The sequence below is a fragment of the Pseudorca crassidens genome, chromosome 3 (genome assembly GCF_039906515.1).
Source record: "Pseudorca crassidens isolate mPseCra1 chromosome 3, mPseCra1.hap1, whole genome shotgun sequence".
NCBI classification, from domain to species: domain Eukaryota; kingdom Metazoa; phylum Chordata; class Mammalia; order Artiodactyla; family Delphinidae; genus Pseudorca; species Pseudorca crassidens.
The window spans coordinates 130,153,050-130,173,870 of NC_090298.1; the positions used below are offsets into that span (position 1 = coordinate 130,153,050).

At 45.3% G+C, this 20,821-nt stretch overlaps 1 protein-coding gene across 2 annotated transcripts in view; it reads left to right on the top strand.

Moving 5' to 3' along the window:
* GALNT10 (polypeptide N-acetylgalactosaminyltransferase 10) overlaps positions 1 to 20,821 on the top strand; it is a 225,921-nt gene that overhangs the window by 123,474 nt on the left and 81,626 nt on the right. For both annotated transcript variants that reach the window (XM_067732357.1, XM_067732358.1), the window contains one exon: positions 13,290 to 13,456. In XM_067732357.1, the coding sequence (XP_067588458.1) occupies positions 13,290 to 13,456 (167 nt within the window). The remainder of the gene's footprint in view (positions 1 to 13,289; positions 13,457 to 20,821) is intronic.

Sequence of the window (20,821 nt, forward strand, 5' to 3'; positions counted from 1 at the left end):
GGCTAGTCCCTGGGAAAACAGCAATGAACAAAATGGGCAAAATTTCCTTCCCTCCTAGAGCTTACATTCTACTGGGCTGGGGAGGTCATAAACAAACAAATTAATATATTTATTTTCCAGTGATGTAGGGAAAGAAAGAAGCAAAGTAAGAAGTAGAAAAAGTGATGGGAGAGGCTTCCCTGGCAGTCCAGTGATTAAGACTCCGTACTTCCACTCTAGGGGGGCGCAGGTTCAATCCCTGGTTGGGGAACTAAGATCCCACATGCCGTGGGGCATGGCCAAAAAAAAAAAAATTGATGGGAATAAGGTGTATTTTATTTCAGTGGTCAGGGAATGCTTCGCTGATAAGATGACATGTGAACAGAGAAATGAAGAAGTGAGGGGCCTAACAAGGCAGTTAACTGGGGGAAGAGCCCTGCAGGCAGAGGAAACAAGTACAAAGGCCCTGAGACCATCATGCTTGGCTGTGGTACCCAGTGAGCCAGGAGGAGAGATGAGAAGCAAGGCTGGAGGAGTGTCAGGGTCATGGTGGGACTTTGGCTTTTACCAAAGTGAGTAAGATGGGAATCCCTGGAGGGTTTTGAGCAGAGAACGCCATGATCCCGATTTTCACTTTCGAAGGATCCCTTTGGTTGCTATGTTAGAATAGACTGAGGTGGCCAAGGGTAGAGACAGGGAGAAGAGTTAGGGGTATATTACAGACTCAGACCACGGTGGGAGTAGAGATTACCAGTGGCCGCATTCTAGATATACTTTGAAGATGGAGACTACAGAATTTACTTACAGACAGTATAGATATGAGAAAAAGAAAGGAGTCAAGGATAACGCCAAGGTTTTTGGCCAGAGCGACTGGGGAGATGGGGTTGCCATTACAGAAACAAAGACTTTGGGAAGAGCAGGCTTGGGGGAAATCAAGATTTGTATTTCAGTCAAGGTTAAGATGTTCTAAAAACATCCAAATGATGATGTCAAGTAGGCAGTTGAATAAATGATGCCATTTGTGTTGTGAAAAATGGAAATGGTGGTGGGATCCTTTTTTGATTATATTATACATTATATTGTGGTTTTAATTAACTCACTTTCCTTGAATAGCAAAAAATGTCTGAGGCATAACAGACAGTAAATCTAAAACTGACCCAGGATCAGCTGTGGTCTGTGGTGTGGTGTGCAGGATGATAGTTTGTGTGCCACATTCAGGTCAAAGTGAGGGCGGTGCACACCTTCTAACATCTACAATGGGAGTGAATGGCTGGAGTCTGTGCCCACCCATCTCCCACCCCCCACCCCCACAGTGCCAGGAGGTATGTCAGACCCTCTGTACAACCGTGACAGGCTTGGAAGATACATTTAGTATGTATTAGCAGTTCTTACCCTTTTTATCTTGATTTGAATGGTGGAGTAAGCTCACTTGACACTTCTGTAATGGAGTGCTTGAGTGTAAGATTAGCGCCCCAGAGATCCTCAGGGTGAGAGAGATCCAGACTCCCTAGTTTGGCCGGTTGTTAGCAAGGCAGTTGTGTAGGGAGGGGCAGGGGGCAGAAGGAGGCTGTAGCCTGAATGATTTGTGAGCTGGGAAAGGAAAAAGTCCAGGTTTCTTTCTAGCATCACTGATTCTACAGGAAACTTCAATCGGCTCTCCTCCGAAATTAAATTTCTCTCTTCTGAGCAACAGTGTTTCTTCTAAGACAGCAGTTATTGATCCATCAGACCTAATATTGGGATTTAAAGGTGCTCATAAGCCTTAAAATGAAATGGCAGCCAATAAACTTTCTCAAATTGACTCCTTTTCTTGTAATTTTTAAAACAGATTTCAGTGAATTCAGCCTTTTGGTGAAATTACAGAGATAAATGGCTTATACATAAAAATGGCTGCCTGTCAACTGAAAATCAAACGGGCATGTATCCCATATGATTTACGCTGGGTGAAAAGCACTCGACGTCCACATGAGCTGTTGTGTAGCACTACACAGCCTCAGCTCACTTGTTCCCACTTTGAGGTTTGGTGTGACGACGTTTTTCTTTCCTTTATGTCTCAACATCATCTTCTCATTTACAAAAACTCTGTCACAACTCTTTTGTGATTCTGGCCTCTCTGAAATCGTTTGTGTCTAACGGGGATTACTAGCTCCATTTTACAGATGCATACACTAAACCTCAGGGAAGCTGAGTTCTTTGCTCCAGTTCACACAGCCTGTAGAAGACAAAGGAGACTCACACCTGGACCCCAGTCTGTGTTCCTTCTGCTGCATCACACAAGACTGAGACCCATTCCTCACAGGGAAGGAAGCAGACATTTTTACATTTGGATCCTTTGTGCATGAAGGTTCGTGGGCCAGACGTAGCGAGCAGGGTTGGCTAGATAAATGGACACAGCCCAGGCACTGCTTGAGTTGCCTTTCACTCCCGCTGCTGAAGGTAACATATGCTTGTCCAGGAGCAGATAAATCGCCCTCAGTAAAATTGGTTACAGAGATGAGTTTGATTTCTAAGTGGTATTGCCCTCGAAAGGATTTAAGGAAAAAGAGAATAATGACTGGAAGATAAAGACAATTATCAATTCTCTCCCTTCATTAAGATGGTATCACGGGCAGAATGATGATAAGAAAAGCGAAGCAGCTCAGCTTAGGAGCAATGTGACATAGACTAGAACATAACTCCCTCCCGATTGTAAGCCTCCTTCTCCACACCTTTCTGGGGGACAAAATCAATAGTGCCCCCACCCAGCCAGCCACCTGCAACCCTGAATCTGCCCAGGTAGTGAATGGTATCAGTTTAGCATTCTGTAGACTTTTCCTTTGTTTATGCAACATATGGAGACATAGCAAGAGGTTTGGGGTTTTTTGGTTTGGGGTTTTTTTCCTCCACAAAAATGTGGTCATACTATATGTATTTTATTCTACAGGTAGGTTTTTCTTGCTTATATTATGGTCACTTTTCTAAGACATTTCTAATAGCTGTATAATATTACACAGGAATCTCATAAATTCAACCATTGCTGTGTTGACAGGCATACAGGTTGTTTCCATTCTGGAAACACTGGCAAAAACATCCTTGAACATGTTTCTTTACATTTTAGTTTCTTCTTTTCTCCTCTTGTCATGAATCATGAAGAATCTTGATATTAAAGCCCATTTCCTCCTAACCTTGTTGGCCTGGCATCTGGCATCTAATGGGAGGTGTGGTCCTTATGGTGGTTATTTCATGCTGATAATTCCGGACCTCTTGACCTCACCTACCGTATTGATTAACCAGAGTTCCTCCTTCCTGCTGTCAGCCTGTGTTTAAAGTTTGAGCACGTGGAACACTGCATGTTACGTCTGCAGAAGGACCAGTTTTATCATGTGGGACAGCCATGTGAAGAAACTGTTGGATTTTGCTGTGTGCTTTAAAAATTTTTGCTGTTGTTGTTGTGGTTTTTACACCTGTCTTAAAACTGGATATGATCTGAGCAAAGGGCTTTCCAAAATGTGAGTTCAAAGGGAGAGGCAAAGACTGCACAAACCAAGATCCTTTAAATACTGCTCGTACCTGAAGTCTCTGGTACAGGTTAGGGGGCACAAAACGGGATGAACTGGTGGTGCAGAGGTGCATAATTAATACTAATACACTTTGTTATTCTCTTAACTGCCTGTTGAGAGGAGGGAAGAGCAGGTGGGTGCAGCAAAGCCTCCCCTAAATGGAAAAGGACCTTCAAAAAGATGTCAGCCTCAGCACATGTTGTCACACTAATTTTCCGGCTCCTCTGGTTCCAGCCAGACTGTGTTAAAGAGAAACCCACGCCTGTCTCATCCCCCACAGAGCGAGAGAGAAGGGCTGGGGAGCTGAGCCTCAGCTGTAGAGAAAAGGCTTGCTGTCGGGTATGTCAGGAGAGGGCCCAAACCTGCATCTGTAGGGATGATGAGGGTGAAGGGCAGGAGTTTTTCACACTCTGCCCACTAAGATCCAGTTTCTTCCTTTTGTTCCAGAGCCTGGAGCTATTTATAACTTCCACTAAGCTTCTTGGGGGCTCCAGAGCCCATAAGACATAGTCTTCCTGAGAATGTTGTATTATAAGGAATTGTCCTTTATACAAAATACAGAGGGGAGAATTTCAGAATTTTGAACTTAAACCATTTGCTGGAAAATGACCTACACCGTGGCCTCGGGGAGGTGGAAACTCACATGTCTGAGCCAGGTGCTATACCAGGTACATTCACATATGGTATGTCATTTATTCCTTGGGACAGCCTTAATAGGAAAGAGTTATATCCCCGTTTTACCCACATGGAACCTGAGGCTTAGGGAGGCTGTGACCTTCCCCAAGTGACACACTTCTAAGTGACAAAGGTGAGATTTGAATCCGGATCTGAGGGTCTCTTCAGCTCATGTCCCTTCCCTTACCACAGTTTCCACCTTGGAAAGTACCCTTACTGAAGCCCCTTGCCCTTTCCTGGGATGGCCATCCCTGATTCCAAGAGGATCGAAATCAGGAACATTCTCTTTGCTGTGAGTTCTCCTCCACATTTACCTGTCTGCAAGGCTGGAGCTAGCTACTTCTCCCTCCTTGTGGCTGTTTTAATTGTCCATTCTCACCTAGTTCTCCTGTCATCCTCCTGGTGTTACCATCCCCACTTCACGGATGAGGAAACTGAGTCTCAGCAAAGGATGGAAAGCTGCCCCAGGTCTCACAGCTGCAGAGTAGCACAGTCGGGATTTGAACCCAGGCCCAGAGCACTCTTGCTCCCTTAGGCACATACAATATTGGGTGTGTTCATGGATTTGCACTTCTTTTTTAAAAAAATATCTATTTACTTATTTATTTATTTTGGCTGCGCTGGGTCTTAGTTGCGGCATGTGGGCTCCTTAGTTGCAGCATGCAGGCTCCTTAGTTGAGGCATGCAGACTCTTAGTTGCAGCATGCGGGCTATTTAGTTGTGGCATGCAGACCCTTAGTTGCAGCATGCGAACTCTTAGTTGCAGTATGCATGCGGGATTTAGCTCCCCCGACCAGGGATCGAACCTGGGCCCCCTGCATTGGAGCAGGGAGTCTTATCCACTAGACCACAAGGGAAGTCCCTGGACTTGCATTTCAATTTGGTCTGTGGATAGTGTCCCATGTTAGGGAATTAAATTTTTTTTTTTTATGTTCCCTTCAAAATGACTGGATTGTTCTTTTTCAAGGTTGACTTGGAGAGAAAATTTTTGAAATGCTTCCCTTTGATTTTGACTTCTTTTCTTTCTTATTCTAGTGCTCCAGCATTAAGCCCTGAGGGTACATGTTAAGGGCCAGTATATTCGATTCATCTTTACGCCCAAGGGCTCAGAATCCTTTAGGGAATATTCAACTGGGGGCTGCTCAATCCCCAGTGAGTCCTCCTACTGCCTCCCACCCCCCACCTCAGCCCTCAGCCCAGGCCACTTTCTCCTAGTCAGTGAATGATCAAAGTTCTCTTCCTGCAGCATGAGAGAGGCCGCCCCCTTCAGGTCAGAGGGAGCACCTGGGAAGTTTCTGCCTCAGTCCTTCAAAAGCCATCCTTAGTTCCAAAACAGATTCATGTGACTGATGGGGCTTAGAGATGATCCAGTTGTATCAGCAAAATCCTTAATAGTTACAAGTGACAGAAACCTAACTCAAACTGACTGAAGAAAAGACAATGTATTGACTCACATAACTGAAAAGGCCAAGAGTAGACGATGGCTTCTGCCAGAGCTGGATCCAGGTCCCTAAGTGATGCCAGCAGGAACCTCTCTCTCCAACTCTTGGCTCTGTTTTCTGTTCTGCTAACTTCATTTTAAGATAGGAAACAGTCTGTATGGTGGCCCCAGGCAGATCAGACTTCTATCCTCCCACGTTCATTTTCAGCAGAAAAGAGCTTCCCTCTCTCCCAGCTGTCTCAGCCAAGATTTACTCTGATTTACAGGTGCCCATCCCTGAACCAACCACGGGGGCTGTGGAGCTGCGATGCTCTGGCTGAGCCAGGCTCTCTTGCCCACCCTTAAGGCAAGGCAAGGACCTCCGCCAAACCCTGTGAAATTGAGGGCTGGGAGATTCCCCAAGGAGAATCAGGATGCTCTTACCAAAAGAAGGAGAAGGAATACAGAGCAGGCACGCCAGACTTGCCCTTTGTCCAGCTCCCTTATCGACATAAGGGGAACCCAGGGTCCGGCAAGAAGATGGGACTTGGAATGTTGCATGGCAGAGCAGAAACCAGAAGCCAGGATTTCAGACTCCTACCTAGTTCCCTCAGTTTTTGTTTTTTTATCTATTCATTCTTCTTTTTGCTTGTATAATTAATAGTACATTACCTCTATAAAAATATTTATGTATACAGGACAGGTGAGTTTCATCCAGGCTCCAGCTCTTACCAGCTGTTTGACCTAAGGCAAGTTATTTGACCTCTCTGCCTTGTTTGCTCCTCATTGTAATGGGAGTAAGATAGTCCCTACCTCATAAGAGCATTGTGACAATTAAATGACTTAATGCATAGAAAGTGCTTAGAAAGTGCTTATTATGCCCAACATAGTAGAAATCCTTAACAGATATATTCTGTTATAATCATGGTCATCTTCCAGCTTATTTTTTAACTGCTATCAGTACTCTGTAGTTCGAATTTTTCATCATTTATTTAATCTTTCCCCATTGATGAACATTCACTCTGTTTCTACTCTTTTCACCACTTCAAAGTGTGTCAGGAAGCACCCCTGACCGTGCCTCTTGGTCCTCACGCCGTGAACATCTAACTCAACTTTGTCCTGTTGAGGTTGGGACCTCATCAGACTGTGAACCAGATAACAAGGGAAGTGCTTGGGCAAGCGGTGGGATGTTTTGCACTCAGCTCATAGTCGTAAGGTTTGAAATACCACAGTTGCCTCTTCCTTTATGGTGTCTCCTGGGGCCAGAAATACTGAGCCAGGGGGGCACCAAGGTTGATGTCATGTGATGGAAATGTCATGGTGTCCCTGCTTTGACCTTCTGTGAGGGCATTGCTCTGCCCGTTCCTGCCCCCGCAAGGCCCCTTCTAAGTGTCTCTGGAGCCCACTCTGTATCTGGGGACCCATGGAGACTGGGAGGCCGTCAAGTCAGTGTACCATGTGCCGTGTTGTAGAAACAAATATTTGTTCATAGAAGAGCTTGGAGGAAGACATACCCTAAATGTTTCACGGAGGTCAGCCTCCGGTGTCAAGATGTTGAAGTCATTAGCGGTTGTCTTTTAGCCTTTCTGTGTTTTCCAGCCTTTCCTGACCATGTGCAAAGGACTAGGAGCAATTAATCACTTTTGTCATCAAGAAAAATATTATAAGCATTATTTTAAGTAAATACTCTCTAGATTTGAGGCTTGGATCCAAGTCACTTTCCACTAGGGTCTCCATTTCCTCATGTGGAGAATGGGGTTAGCACTCCCAGGTTTGTCTCCCTCCCAGGGGTTGGTGCAGCTTAGAAAAAAGGGAGAGTGCGCTATAAACCATCAGGCACGATGAACTGGGGAAGGAGGAGGTTATTATTGTCTGGTCGTAGCCAAACCCAGCCTCTTTGCATTGGGAGCAGTGCCCCAGTTGCCCTGTCCCGGAGACCACACTCTGAAGGCATCGGGCAAAGGGATGCTTCATGTTTGTCACACATACAAGGACTGAGCATACTCTGCTGTCCAGTGTTGAGATCTTAAGACACAACATGCAGACAGGTCTTAAAGGTGACAGCTAAGATGGGGGTGTCACTGGGGTGGGTGGCGGCCTTCCCTCTTCCTCCCTGCCACCCCCAGGCCTCCTCTGCTGCGATCTGAGGCCTAATAGGAGGAGGAGAAATGGGGCTTTTCACACGGTCTCCCAACAGGGAGGTGGCCTGTGGGCGAGTCTGTGGAGCCAAGTTTCCTGCTGGATACTGGAGAGATTCATTTCAGCATGGCACGCAATTTTTTATTTGAACCAGTAGCCTAAGCTGGGACCAAACTAATGACTAGTGCCTGTGGCAAAAGTCGAAGTGCCATTTTGTGTTTATTTAGTAAATAAATGAGTGGATGGTTAGAGGAGGGAGAAAAAGAGTAGACCCTCCTCGCCTCCCCAGAAGCACATGATCAAGGCTGAGCCTTTTATTTAAGTTCTGAATAATTTTTAAATCCAGGATTGGGTTAATCTAGAAGTGAATTTAGTCTGTTGTCGCATCGTCTGCTTCCCTTAGTACATGATGGTGTTTGTTTATCTAGCGGCAGGCTGTGGGCCCCAGCTCTGGGGTTCAAGAGAGCCAGGGCTCTCTGCGCCGTAATAGTGCTGTTGTATTTCACCCCATGGACTCCAGGCAATTTATTACAGCTAACCCCCTCTCCAACCCTGCCGCAACGAGTGAGCCTCCTGCAAAATTGGATGGAAGGCAGGAACTCTTGTAGAAAACGAGATATTACCTGTCTTTCTTGGCCACAGAGGACGCAGCCAAATTAAGGGAAAGGGATTTTTGAGAAGAGGTGCTTTCGTTCATTTGTGAAGGTCGACATAATGAAGTTGGAAAGGCTCCCCCAGAAGACTGGCTGAAATGATCAAAGGGGTTAGAGAGGTGGGGGAAGGGACGGAGGAGGGCCCGGAGGTGGGGCCTGGATAAAAGCAGCCCAGCCAGATGCAGGAGCAAGAGGGGACGTGAAAGAAGGGGAAAGAGAGAGACTGACCTGTCTGCCCATCAATACTGGACTGCCAGAATTAGGGGCACCCTGTCCGTGCAGCTGTAACTGGGCTCACAGCCAGACACCATGGGTTCATTCCTGCCCTGTCCCACGCCCCAGTTTCCCTTGGTGCCGCTAGCAGAGGTAGAATTTAAAGCTAAGGAGACCGTGGACCCTGACCGTTTTTTTCCTCCCAGCATTTCTTTCTGAAAATTGTCAAAGAAAACTTGAATGAATTGCACACACAACACTCATCGAGATTCCCACCATCGAGATTCTGCAATTAACATTCCTCTAATGATTTTATCACATATATTATATATTTTTAAATATTTAATTTTATATATTATTTTTGGCTGTATTGGGTGTTCGTTGCTGCGCACGGTCTTTCTCTAGTTGCCGCGAGCAGGGGCTACTCTTAGTTGCGTTGTGCAGGCTTCTCATTGTGGTGGCTTCTCTTGTTGCAGAGCACAGGCTCTAGGCACGCGGGCTCCAGTAGTTGTGGCACGTGGGCTTAGCAGTTGTGGCACACGGGCTTAGTTGCTCTGCACATGTGGGATCTTCTCAGACCAGGGCTTGAACCTGTGTCCCTTGCATTGGCAGGCAGATTCTTAACCACTGCGTCACCAGGGAAGTCCCAAGGTAGTCAGTTTTGTTATTCCCTCTTGGCCTGCCTGGTCCTCAGCTCCCCTTTTCTGGGCCCTGGGAAAATCCCTAATATCTCTGTTGAAGTATACCCCAAAGATGGAAAGAAATGAAGAACAAAAGGAATCTTAAATTTTCTGTAATCATATTGTTAGAAATAATATTAGTATTGCTTTTCTGAAACTGTTATATATTATAGGAAAAAAACAAGCAACTGTTAATGTTAAGAACCTAGATTTTTAGCAAAAGAGTTAGAATATGTAAAACCAGACAAAAACCTAACAAGAAGAGAAAACTACAGGCCAATATCCCTTATGAATATAGCTGCAAAAATCCTCAGCAAAATACTAGCAAACCAAATTCAGCAACATATAAGGAGGATTATACACCATGACCAAATAGGATTTATCCCAGGAATGCAAGGTTGGTTCAATATATGAAAATCAATCAATGTAATACATTATGTTAATAGGATAAAGAACAAAACCCATATGATTATATCAGTAGATGCAGAAAAAGCATTTGACAAGATCCAACACTTCTTCATGATAAAAACATTCAACAAACTGAGAATAGAAGGGAGTTCCCTCAACCTGATGAAGAGCATTGATGAAAAACGCACATTAGCATTATATTTAATGGTGAAAGATTGATAGCTTTCCCTTCTAAGGTCAGGAGCAAAACAAGGATGTCTGCTCTTGCCACTTTTATTCAACATTATACTGGAGTTTCTAGACAGTTAGACAAGAAGAAGAAATAAACGGCATCTAGATTCAAAAGAAAGAAGTAAAACTATCTCTATTTGCAGATGACACTGTCTTGTGTATAGAAAATCCTAAGGAATCCACACCAAAAAAATGTTATTAGAACTAATAAGTTCAGCAAGGTTGCAAGACACAGTCTCAATATAAAAAATCTATTATATCTCTGTACACCAGCAAGGAACAATATGAAAATGAAATACATATTTACTAGTCATTTCTCCAAGGAAGATATACAAATAGCCTATAAGCACATGAAAATAAGCTCAACATCATTCATCATTAGGAATATGCAAACCAAACTGTAATAAGATACCACTTCACACCCACTAGAATGGCTATAATCAAAAAGATGGACAATAACAAGAGTTGGTGAGCATGTGGAGATATTGGAACCCTCATACATAGTTGGTGGGAATGTTAAATGGTGCTGTCACTTTGGAAACAGTTGGCAGTTCCTTAAAAAGTTAAACATGGGGGCTTCCCTGGTGGTGCAGTGGTTGAGAGTCCGCCTGCCGATGCAGGGGACACGGGTTTGTGCCCCGGTCCGGGAAGATCCCACATGCCGCGGAGCGGCTAGGCCCATGAGCCATGGCCGCTGAGCCTGCGCATCCGGAGCCTTTGCTCCGCAACAGGAGAGGCCACAACAGTGAGAGGCCTGCGTACCGTAAAAAAAAAAAAAAAAGTTAAACATGGAGTTACTTTATGGCCTGCAATTCTACTCCTTGATATATACCCAAGAGAATTGAAAACATATGTCTACCCCAAAACTTGTACATGAATTTTCACAGCAGCATTATTCATAATAGCCAAAAGGTAGAAACAACCCAAATGTCCATCAGTTGATGAATGAATAAATAAAATGTGTTGTATTTGTACAGTGGAATATTATTCAGCCATGAAAAGGGATGAGGTACTGATGCATGCTACAACATGAATGAACCTTGAAAATATTATGCTTAAGTGAAAGAACCCAGACACAAAGGCCACATGTTATATGATTCCATTTGTATAAAATGTCTAGGATAGGAAAATCCATGGGAACAGAAAACAAATTAGTGATTTCCAGGGACTGGGGGCAGTGGATAATGGGTAGGGACTGGGGGCAATGGATAATGGGTAGTGACTGCTAATAGATATAAAGTTTCTTTTGGGGGGTGATGAAAATGTTCTGGAATTAGATAGTGGTGATGGTTGTACAACTTTGTGGATATATTAAAAATGACTGAGTTACACACTTTACAAGGGTGAATTTTATGATATGTGAATTATATCTCAATAAAAAAGAGATACAATATAAAATTAAGGTTTAGTAAAACTCTGTAATTTTATGTTTATGAAATTGTATATATATGAAATTTTAGCATAAACTCATATCTATTAAAATATATTTGTATTGCTGACCACTGTAATGGCATAGAAGCCATAACCAACATAATAGTAATGAATGCACTTAGTGCCCATATTGCAGCATCTAAATGGTTATATTGATAATATTAAAGAGCCAGCGTTCCTTGGCAGAATGGTTGATTCCAGGTTAGAGCAGGAAACATACAAGTTGAGCCTAGAGAGTCTTTTGATACCTTTTGTCAGAAAACAAAGAAGCTGTCAGTACTCTGACCATGTGCAAAGGACTAGGAGCCAACTTGAGAAGACCGCCTTGGGCTAAAAATAGGCTTATTTGGGGCTTCCCTGGTGGCGCAGTGGTTGAGAGTCCGCCTGCCGATGCACGGGACACGGGTTCGTGCCCTGGTCCGGGAAGATCCCACATGCCGCGGAGCGGCTGGGCCCGTGAGCCATGGCTGCTGAGCCTGCGCGTCCGGAGCCTGTGCTCCGCAGTGGGAGAGGCCACAACAGTGAGAGGCCCGCGTACCACCAAAAAAAAAAAAAAAAAAAAAAAAAGGCTTATTTGGAAACCAAGAAGAATAATACTAGCGTTGAATTGAAACATATTAATTATGTTAAAATTTATGAGTTCATAATGAAAACAAATAATTGGCCATCTTTGGAGGATGCTAGGGAACCAGGTCCTTCTGAAAATCGGTAAATTAAGAATCAAGAACCTAGCCTATCTTTCCTATACTTCAGTGTAGCCAAATAGTTGACATGGTAAAGTTTTTCTCCATGGAAGTATTCCAGCTAGTAAAGAAAGAATGATAGAATTAGAAATCACCATTTTGCAAACCCCTGATGAAATAAAGGATATAGATGCAAATCATCTTTGGCCACCAACATCACAAAAGGAAAGACAACTGGACATTATGTGTTTCCCAAGGAATGCTCACGCCAGCACCTATGAAGAGGTTGCCAGAATACCTCATTGAATTAGGTCAAGCCTCTAGATCTAACTACCAGTTTACAGGAGGCAAAGTGGGGCAAACAGAGGAACATGTTGAGAGACACCACATCAACGCAGACACCACATCAACTATAGAACAAATGACCCAGTTTCTTAAACAAATGGTAAGGGGAAAAGAGACCTAGGAGATGCATCAGCTAAAAGCAGTAATGTGGGCCTTGTCTTGATGCAGATTTAAACAAACAAGACACAAAAACATCAGGGAAGTTTGAACACCAACTAAATATTTGCTGATACTAAGTAACTATGTTAATTCTCTGGGGTATTACCATGATATTAAAGGCCCACAGGAACAGGGCCTTCTGCCCCCAAGCTTACCATGGGGCTGGTGGAAAGCAAAGGAGAAAATGTGCCCTCTGCCCACATAGCCCAGGGAGGGAGAGAAGAGGGGCCAAGCCAGTGAAGCCCAGTTTATTCTTCCAGGTTTAAGGACACATGGTTTCTCCTCCATAGCGAGGAATGTGCAAGGGGTGGGGAGGGAGACAAGAGTGTTACCGAAGGGCTATCTTCTACATGGAATCATGAGGATGGACAACCATGTTCCTATCACAATTGAGGCATAAACAAGTTAGTGCATGTAAAGCACCAAACCCCGGTGCTGCTCTGTCACTGTTGGGGGTTGTTGTTCTGTAACTGCTCATGTACAAAGCTGGGTGGGGGGGTCATGTGTGTGTGTGTATATCCCTGTGCACTCTGTGTGCAGGGATTAGAGGCAGGACTTTGGGATGCCAAGTAGAAGAAAGTTGTGAAGTGACCGTGATGTCCCCAGCTTTCACTCATTTCCTGAAGCCTGGAGAGGAAGTAGGAATTGCAGTTAACTGAACCACGTGCATGAGTTCTCCTGGTAGCATGAGAGCTGAACCTGTCCTCTCCCTGTCCCCCTGTGTCTCCCTCCAGCTGCAACAGCAAACGCTACCTGGAGACGCTCCCCAACACCAGCATCATCATCCCCTTCCACAACGAGGGCTGGTCCTCCCTCCTCCGCACCGTTCACAGCGTGCTGAACCGCTCGCCCCCGGAGCTGATTGCCGAGATTGTCCTGGTGGATGACTTCAGTGACCGAGGTAGGGCCCATTTCACCCAGCTTACCACCCTCCATACTCCGTTCAGTGACTTGCTAAAGGGGTGGTAGGTTTTCCCATCTTCAGCAGCGCCAGCATGTGGGCCACCATGTACTGATACTTGAGGCCATGAACCTGGCACTGAACACAAGTTATCTTACTTAGTCCTCACAACAACCCATGAAATAGGTTCTGTTTTTATCCCATTTGTATCAATGTAGAAGTGCATCAAACTGCAAATAATAGAGAACTTTAAATAATAGCTCAAACAAGTAAGGGGTTTATTCATTTATTCATTCATTTGATAATGAGATCCAGGATTGGTACAGCTGCTCGAGTCTATCATTGGAGAACCAGACTTCTTCTCTTTTCCCACTTCCTCATCCTCATGGTTACAAAATGGCTGCTGTACCTCTGGGAATCCTACCTTCCAGGCAGGAAGAAGGAGGAAGGGCAAAGAGAACAAAGCCTCTTCCTTGGAAGACCTTGCCTTCTTATTCAGGAAAGTCTCCCCAGAGACTTTTGGCCAGAACTCTGACATTTGGGCGTCCATATCTGCAAGGGTGGCTGGGAACGTGAGTGTTCTGATTTTTGGCCTCTTTAGTAGAAATAGGAAAAGAAGTGGATTAGAGAAGGTATCAGGACAGCCCACCTACAGTATCTGCCATACCACTTTACAGATGCAGAAACTGAGGCTCAGAGAGGTTAAGTGACTTGGTCTTGGTCACACAGCTCTTAGATGGTGATGTGGTGACCAAGTCACATCTGTCTGACCCCACGCACATGATCTTAACCACTAGACCACACTGCAGAGCCTCTTCGCTATGGGCCTTACCCATGGGTTTAAGAGACACAGAGGTGGAGCCACAAATGAAATCCAAGAAGAATTTGCCCTCCAGCCAATGGTCTAGAGCTTATTCTTTGTATCAGAGCTTTCACCACTTGCAGGAAAATCCAGAGAAGCCCTTTCCTCTCTCACTTTCTTGTAGAGGCACTAATAAGTAGTGAAGAGAGGGAATCTGAGTACACTCCAGAATAATCGAAGCTGAGCTGCTTGCTGCCCCGTTTTAGTACTACACCCCACTTACGCGGCGGGGGGTGTGTGTACACACACATACATACACACACATTTTGAACTCAGTTCCTACCGTCTCTAATTCTCCCCGTAACTCTTTTTTTTTTTAATTATTTTATTTATTTATTTTTGGCTGCATTGGGTCTTCGTTGCTGCGCGCAGGTTTTCTCTAGTTGCAGTGAGCGGAGGCTACTCTTCGTTGCAGTGTGTGGGCTTCTCATTGCAGTGGCTTCTCTTGTTATGGAGCACAGGCTCTGGGTGCCCGGGCTTCAGTAACTGTGGCTCGCAGGCTGTAGAGCGCAGGCTCAGTAGTTGTGGCGCACGGGCTTAGTTGCTCCGCGGCATGTGGGACCTTCCTGGAACAGGGCTCGAACCCGTGTCCCCTGCATTGGCAGGCGGATTCTTAACCACTGCACCACCAGGGAAGCCCTCTCCCCTAACTCTTGACATACACTCATTGTCATGGGACCCTTTACTTTTCCTTCTTTGCTCTTATCACATCAGTATTAAAATATAAATAAGTGTAACGTGAGCATTGTGTGTGTAAACATTGGCCTGTCGTATGTTTCCTCTACCAGATTCCTCATTCTGAGAGCTGGGACCACCCCATCAGTCTTGTTCACTACATATCCTCAACTCCTTAGGCATATAGTAGGTGCTTAATACATGTTTGACAACTAAATGATCAGAGCTCGTTTCCTCTGTTCCCTTAGTACTTCCGCCATGGTTACAATAGCATCCATTATATGAGATTTATTTGTGTCCCTGAAGTGAGGTCTGTGAAGTCACCTGTGGGTGTGTCTCCTTGTGTCTGTAGCACCATTCTTTAGCAATAGTTACCTCTTTGATCCTGGCCCTGTCACTTATTAGCTCTGTGACCTTGACCCAGTCACTTAATCTCTCTGTGCTTCAGTTCCCTCATCTGTAAAAGGGAATCTACCTCTTAATATGACTATTAAGTGGGTTAATACATGTCAAATAGTTAGGACAGTACAATGCACAAAGTGAACATTAGAAATAAACATTTAAGCTTGGTATTATCATTATTCCTATTAACATTATTTACGGCTAGTTTGTTGGAGGGGGTGTCAGGGATAAATGTACAGACATGGAGGTATGGTCTCCCTCTTTCCGTGGGTGAAAGGGCTTTGCAAATTGTAAAGCACTAAAAAAATGTGCTATTGCCCCACCTTCCGCCTAAACTGTCTCCCCATCCATTCACCATTCCGGGGACCATTTCTATGTGCCAGGCCCATACGTTATCTCATTTATTCTTGACGACAGCCTCTGAGGGAGGCCCTGGGGTCTCTGCGTCTCCGACAAGGAGTTGGGGTCAGGTGACTGGCCCAGACTCACACAGCCAGTGAGCAGAACACCCAGACCCGTGGACTCAGAGCCCCAGACCCCTGCTCTACCATTGCCTTTCCTGCCTTTCGTCCTTTACCCCTCCTCCTCTCCCAACCTCATCCTTCCCCCAGTTTCGGCCCGCCACCCCCAGGCCATGGGCTCTCAGCCAGGTGGTGAAAATGAATATAAATGAGCACATTGCTCAAGTCATTAACTGACGTCCGTTTACCGTGCTGCGCAGACACAGCCCCTGCTGCTCGGGGTGAGCGCCCGAGCCTTCCCGCAGGTTCTTGAGAGCCGCAGCCGTGCGGATTGCCCTCTGCACTTTGCTCCCCTTCTTCGTGTACCAGCCGCCGCAGGGCCTTCTGTTCTGGAGCACGCCAGGCTCCATCCGGCCTTGGGGTCTTCTCGTGTTCTTCCCTCGGCCAGGACATCCTGGAAGCGGCGGGCTCCTCTTCATCTTCACTTCGGTCCCCCGCCCCTGCCGCTGTGCTCCCTTCTCCACGTAGGGTCACAGGGCTGTTTGCTGACCTGTTCATTATCAGGCTTCCTCATTAGACCATTTGTGGTTAATAAATGTTTGTGAATTAGTGAATGAATGAATGAGGGGGGGCAGAGAAGAAGGGAAAATATATGGCAGCTACAGCTATATCCACACACGGGGAAAACCATCACTCGCAACAGGGTCGTCTTCAGTCAGCGAGATAGATGTGGCTGTGGAAGACACAGAGGTTCCTTTGGTGACCGGCGCTGGCCCACGTCTTTGGGTTTCAGGTTCAGGTCCCTGTCGCCTGTTTTCTGAAGCATGGGGCAGACCCATAACACTTGGCAGGACCCATCTCTGAGCATCACAAGGCATTAGTCCTCCAGAGGGAGAGTGAACCCGGCATCATCCAGATTAGAAACAGCAGCTCTACTTGTTGGGTTAGAAAAGAGTTTCAAGGTCATCCAAGGCTACTGGCTTTGAACATGTGCCTCTGAGCAGTAGGGGTCCCAGGAATGCGTCAGGGAGCACTGTGAGGGCTGTGAAGAACCTCACAGGTGCAGGTGGGGTTCACATACCTCTCCTGGCATGGTCTATATTTGGTTTCTGGAAAATTGTTCACTAAGAGGAACTCCACTGCTTAAAAATGTGTGAAAATTGCAGATGTAACAGCCTACTCATTGTACAGATGGGAAACCTGAGTCCTGGAGCAGTGGACAAGCTTAACTAAGAGCACATGGCCAGCTGGTTGCAGAGAAGAGACAAGAATCCCCTCTCTGCGCTCCCAGTACAGCCTGTCCCCTCGTCTTAGCTATTAATGTGAAACATCTGCAGAAGCACATTACTGTTTTCTACCCCCCAGGATGCTTCTCAATACATCATTTTCCATTGTACTAAAGAGCAAACTTCTTGCTTAAGAGAGCTCATTATCAAACACAACCAATCCTGGACCACAATGGTTTATGCTCCAATATCCCAATTTCCTCAGTGTTGTACTCAGTGATGAAAATAACGTGATTCCCCCTCCCCCAGTAAAAAAAGACTGTAACAGTCTTGAGAAAGAAAAGGTAAATTATATAAGAATGACATTCACCAAGTAACATCTGTTTCTCCAGAGAGCAAAAACATTAACCCAATGCAATACCGTCCCCAAACCCTAATAAGATAGAGAAGAGAATGAATACTGTCCCATTTCACAGACAGGAATGAGAACTGAGGCCCCTGGCTGTTGCCCTTTTTTCTCAGTGAATCGGGCATGGAATGCAGAGGAGAACTCTTACCTCTTGCCCCTCAGTCCTGCCTGCACATTAGCGGTCAGATTTTGCAACCTGCGTTCTTCAGAAAAGCAATCATTCTTCTTGTTTCAAGAAGAAATTCTCAAGGCAGCTTTGGAAGAAAAACTTAGCCGTGATTGTTTTAAAAATGAGATTTGAGAGAAACAACTTCAGAATTCTAGAGAGGCCTGTCTCGAGTACGGCAAATATGGGCCACCGTGAAAGACGGATTCCTCTGGGCCACGTGAGCAGAGGCAGTTCTCAGAGTTGAAATTCATAGATGCTAACTACAGGCTTGATTGGCGCTGCCTGGAAGAAGCCATTTTGCTCTGAAATGAGCCTCTTCTAGGATCCTCAGGGCAACGAATTTTAATTTGGCTGAGGGTCGAGACCTCGGGTAGGAGACAAAATTGGAGCAGATGAATTCTTGAAATTAGATCCAGAGCTTTGTGCAGGCAGCACTGGGGACTAGAGTGAAGGCAAACGTTGGCCCCGGAATAATCCTGGCCCTGCTTGCAAATAGAGCACTGCGGAGTTTTCCAGGGGCCTCCAAAAGCTCTTCAAATGTGGGGGCTTGGCTTGAGGATGAGGAGGACATGGAGGTGTTTTTGCACTAGTGGGAGAAAGGTGAGCGTGTAGGATGGCAGACCTGCCTCCAGATTACACTGCCCAGATAGGAGATCTTTATTAGGAAAATCAAGAGGGGTCTTTGTTCATTCGTTTCTTTCTATTCTCCTTCCCCTCCCCATTTCCAAACAATATTGGTTTTCCAAAAATAATAGGATATGTAGACCTGGATGGGATTATTGTCTTTGGATGAGCTGTGGGCCACCTGGAATGATGAGGTGCAGAAACGAAAGGCTATGATGTGATCTCACTGACATCATTTCCCCCAACGCAGCTCCCCATCAGCAAACAAACAAAAACATACACATGGAAGGGTTCCCTGAAAGGAGGTTCTTAAGCAAGCAAGCGTTTGTGGAGCTATCAACAGATTGTTGGCAGTGATTGGTGCTGGAGGGAGTATGGACATTGCAGGGCCCATTAGTACACATGGTAGAGGCTCTCACCATTGAGACCAAGGTCCCAGCTCTTCCTTCTATGATGGGCTTATTAACTCTGACCTGCACTGTCACACCATGCCAGTCCTGGAGACACGTCAAGAAGATCCGTTTGCCCTGGCCTGATTTGCATTGCAACGTACCACTCTTGACACGAGCCCATCAGCATCTATTCCTCGTTTCTTGTCATCTCTCTCGAAGCCTTAGTTTGCTTCCAGGACCACCACAACTGTTGGGATGGCCATTCCCCACTTTCACCATATTGTTTGGGTTCTCTTCACCTTGAGTTTTGTGCTGCTGATTTTGTTTTTCTCTACATTTGTCCTGATTTCATTCATATTTATGAAATGACTCTGTGCCCGTCGCTGCAGCAGGTGCTGGGGCTACAACGGGAATAAAATAGACTTCTCTTCTAAGGCTCACATCCAGCAGGGCAGACATACAAGGTAAGGGGCAATCATAAGACCATGGAGTATGTGCCCCTTGGTGGAGGTCCAGGTGCTGTCAAGCACGGAGAAGATCAGGGAAGACTTCCCAGAAAAAATTGCAGCTGAACTCGATCCTAAGGATAAGCAGATACTTCTTGGGGTAGGGAAGGGAGAAGAATGTTCCAGGCAGAGGGACCGTCATGAGCACAGGCTAGGAGTCAAGACGGAAATGTGGAAAGCGCAGAAAGAGCCATCCATAACCTCATCACCTGGAGGCAATTACTGTTAACATTTAGGGTTCTCCCCTTTCCCAGTGTGTTTTTTTTTTTTAATAGGCCTTATTTTTTAGAGCAGTTTCAGGTTCACAGCAAAATTAAGCTGAAAGCACAGAGAGTTCCCATCCACCCCTCCACCCCCTGCACATATCCCCCCACACCCACTCCCTCATCAGTGTCCTGCACCTGCATCAGAGGGGTACATTTGTTACAATGGATGAACCTACAGCAACCCATCATTATCGCCCAAAATCCATAGTTTATATTAAGGTGCACTCTTGGTGTTATATATTCTGTGGGTTTGGACAAATGTATAATGATATGTGTCTACCATTATAGCATCATATGGAGTAGTTTACTGGCCTAAGAATCCTCTGTGCTCTGCCTATGCATCTCTCCCTCCCTCCTAACCCCTGGCACCCACTAACCTTTTTACTGTCTCAGTAGTTTTGCCTTTTCTAGAATGTCTAATAAAATTGGAATCAGACAGCATGCAGTCTTTTCAGATCAGCTTCTTTCGCTTAGTAATATGCATTTAATGTTCCACCATGTCTTTTTATAACTTGTAGCTCATTTCTTTTTAGTGCTGAATACTATTCCATTGTCTGAATGCACCACCATTTATTTATCCACTCACCTACTGAAGGGCATCCTGGTAGCTTCCAAGTTTGGGCAATTATGAATAAAGCTGCTCTAAACATCAACGTACAGGTTTTTGTGTGGACGTAAGTCTTCAGCTCACTTAGGTAAATACCAAGGAAGGTGGCAGTTGCTGGATCATATGATAAGAGTATGTTTACTTGTGCAAGAAACTGCTAAACTGTCTTCCAAAGTGACTATGCCATTGTGCATTCCCACCAGCAATGAATGAGAGTTCCTGTTGTGCCACATCCTTGTCAGCATTTGGTGTTGTCAGCGTTTTGGATCTTTGCCCTTGAAATAGGTGTGTAGTGGTTTCTCATTGTTGTTTGGATTTGCACTTCCCTGTGACATTTGCTGTTGAGCATCTAATCTGCCATCTGAACATGTTCTTTGGTTCCCAGTGTCTGTTCATTTCCATTTTCTCTTTCATACCCTCCCAATCCCCCTCTAGTTGCAGGCCAACTGAAGTAACTCATGTCAACAGTCTGGTGTGTATCCTTCTAGACCACTCTGCCTCATAACACTAACGTGTAGTAACAAGAGCTAATACTTCCTGAGCATTCGTGCTCAGTGCATTTACCCATTCGTCACCTCAGCACTGTTGTAGCTTCTGTCATTCCCAGTATGAAAACCACTGGACTCAATGATCTCAAACCTCCTTTTTCTACTTAATAAAGGTAATATTTTATCCCCATTTTACAGATGAGGAAACTGAGATACAGAGGGGTTAAGTAAATGGCCAGTCTACTTAGAACAACGAGGCAGAACTTTGATTCAAAACC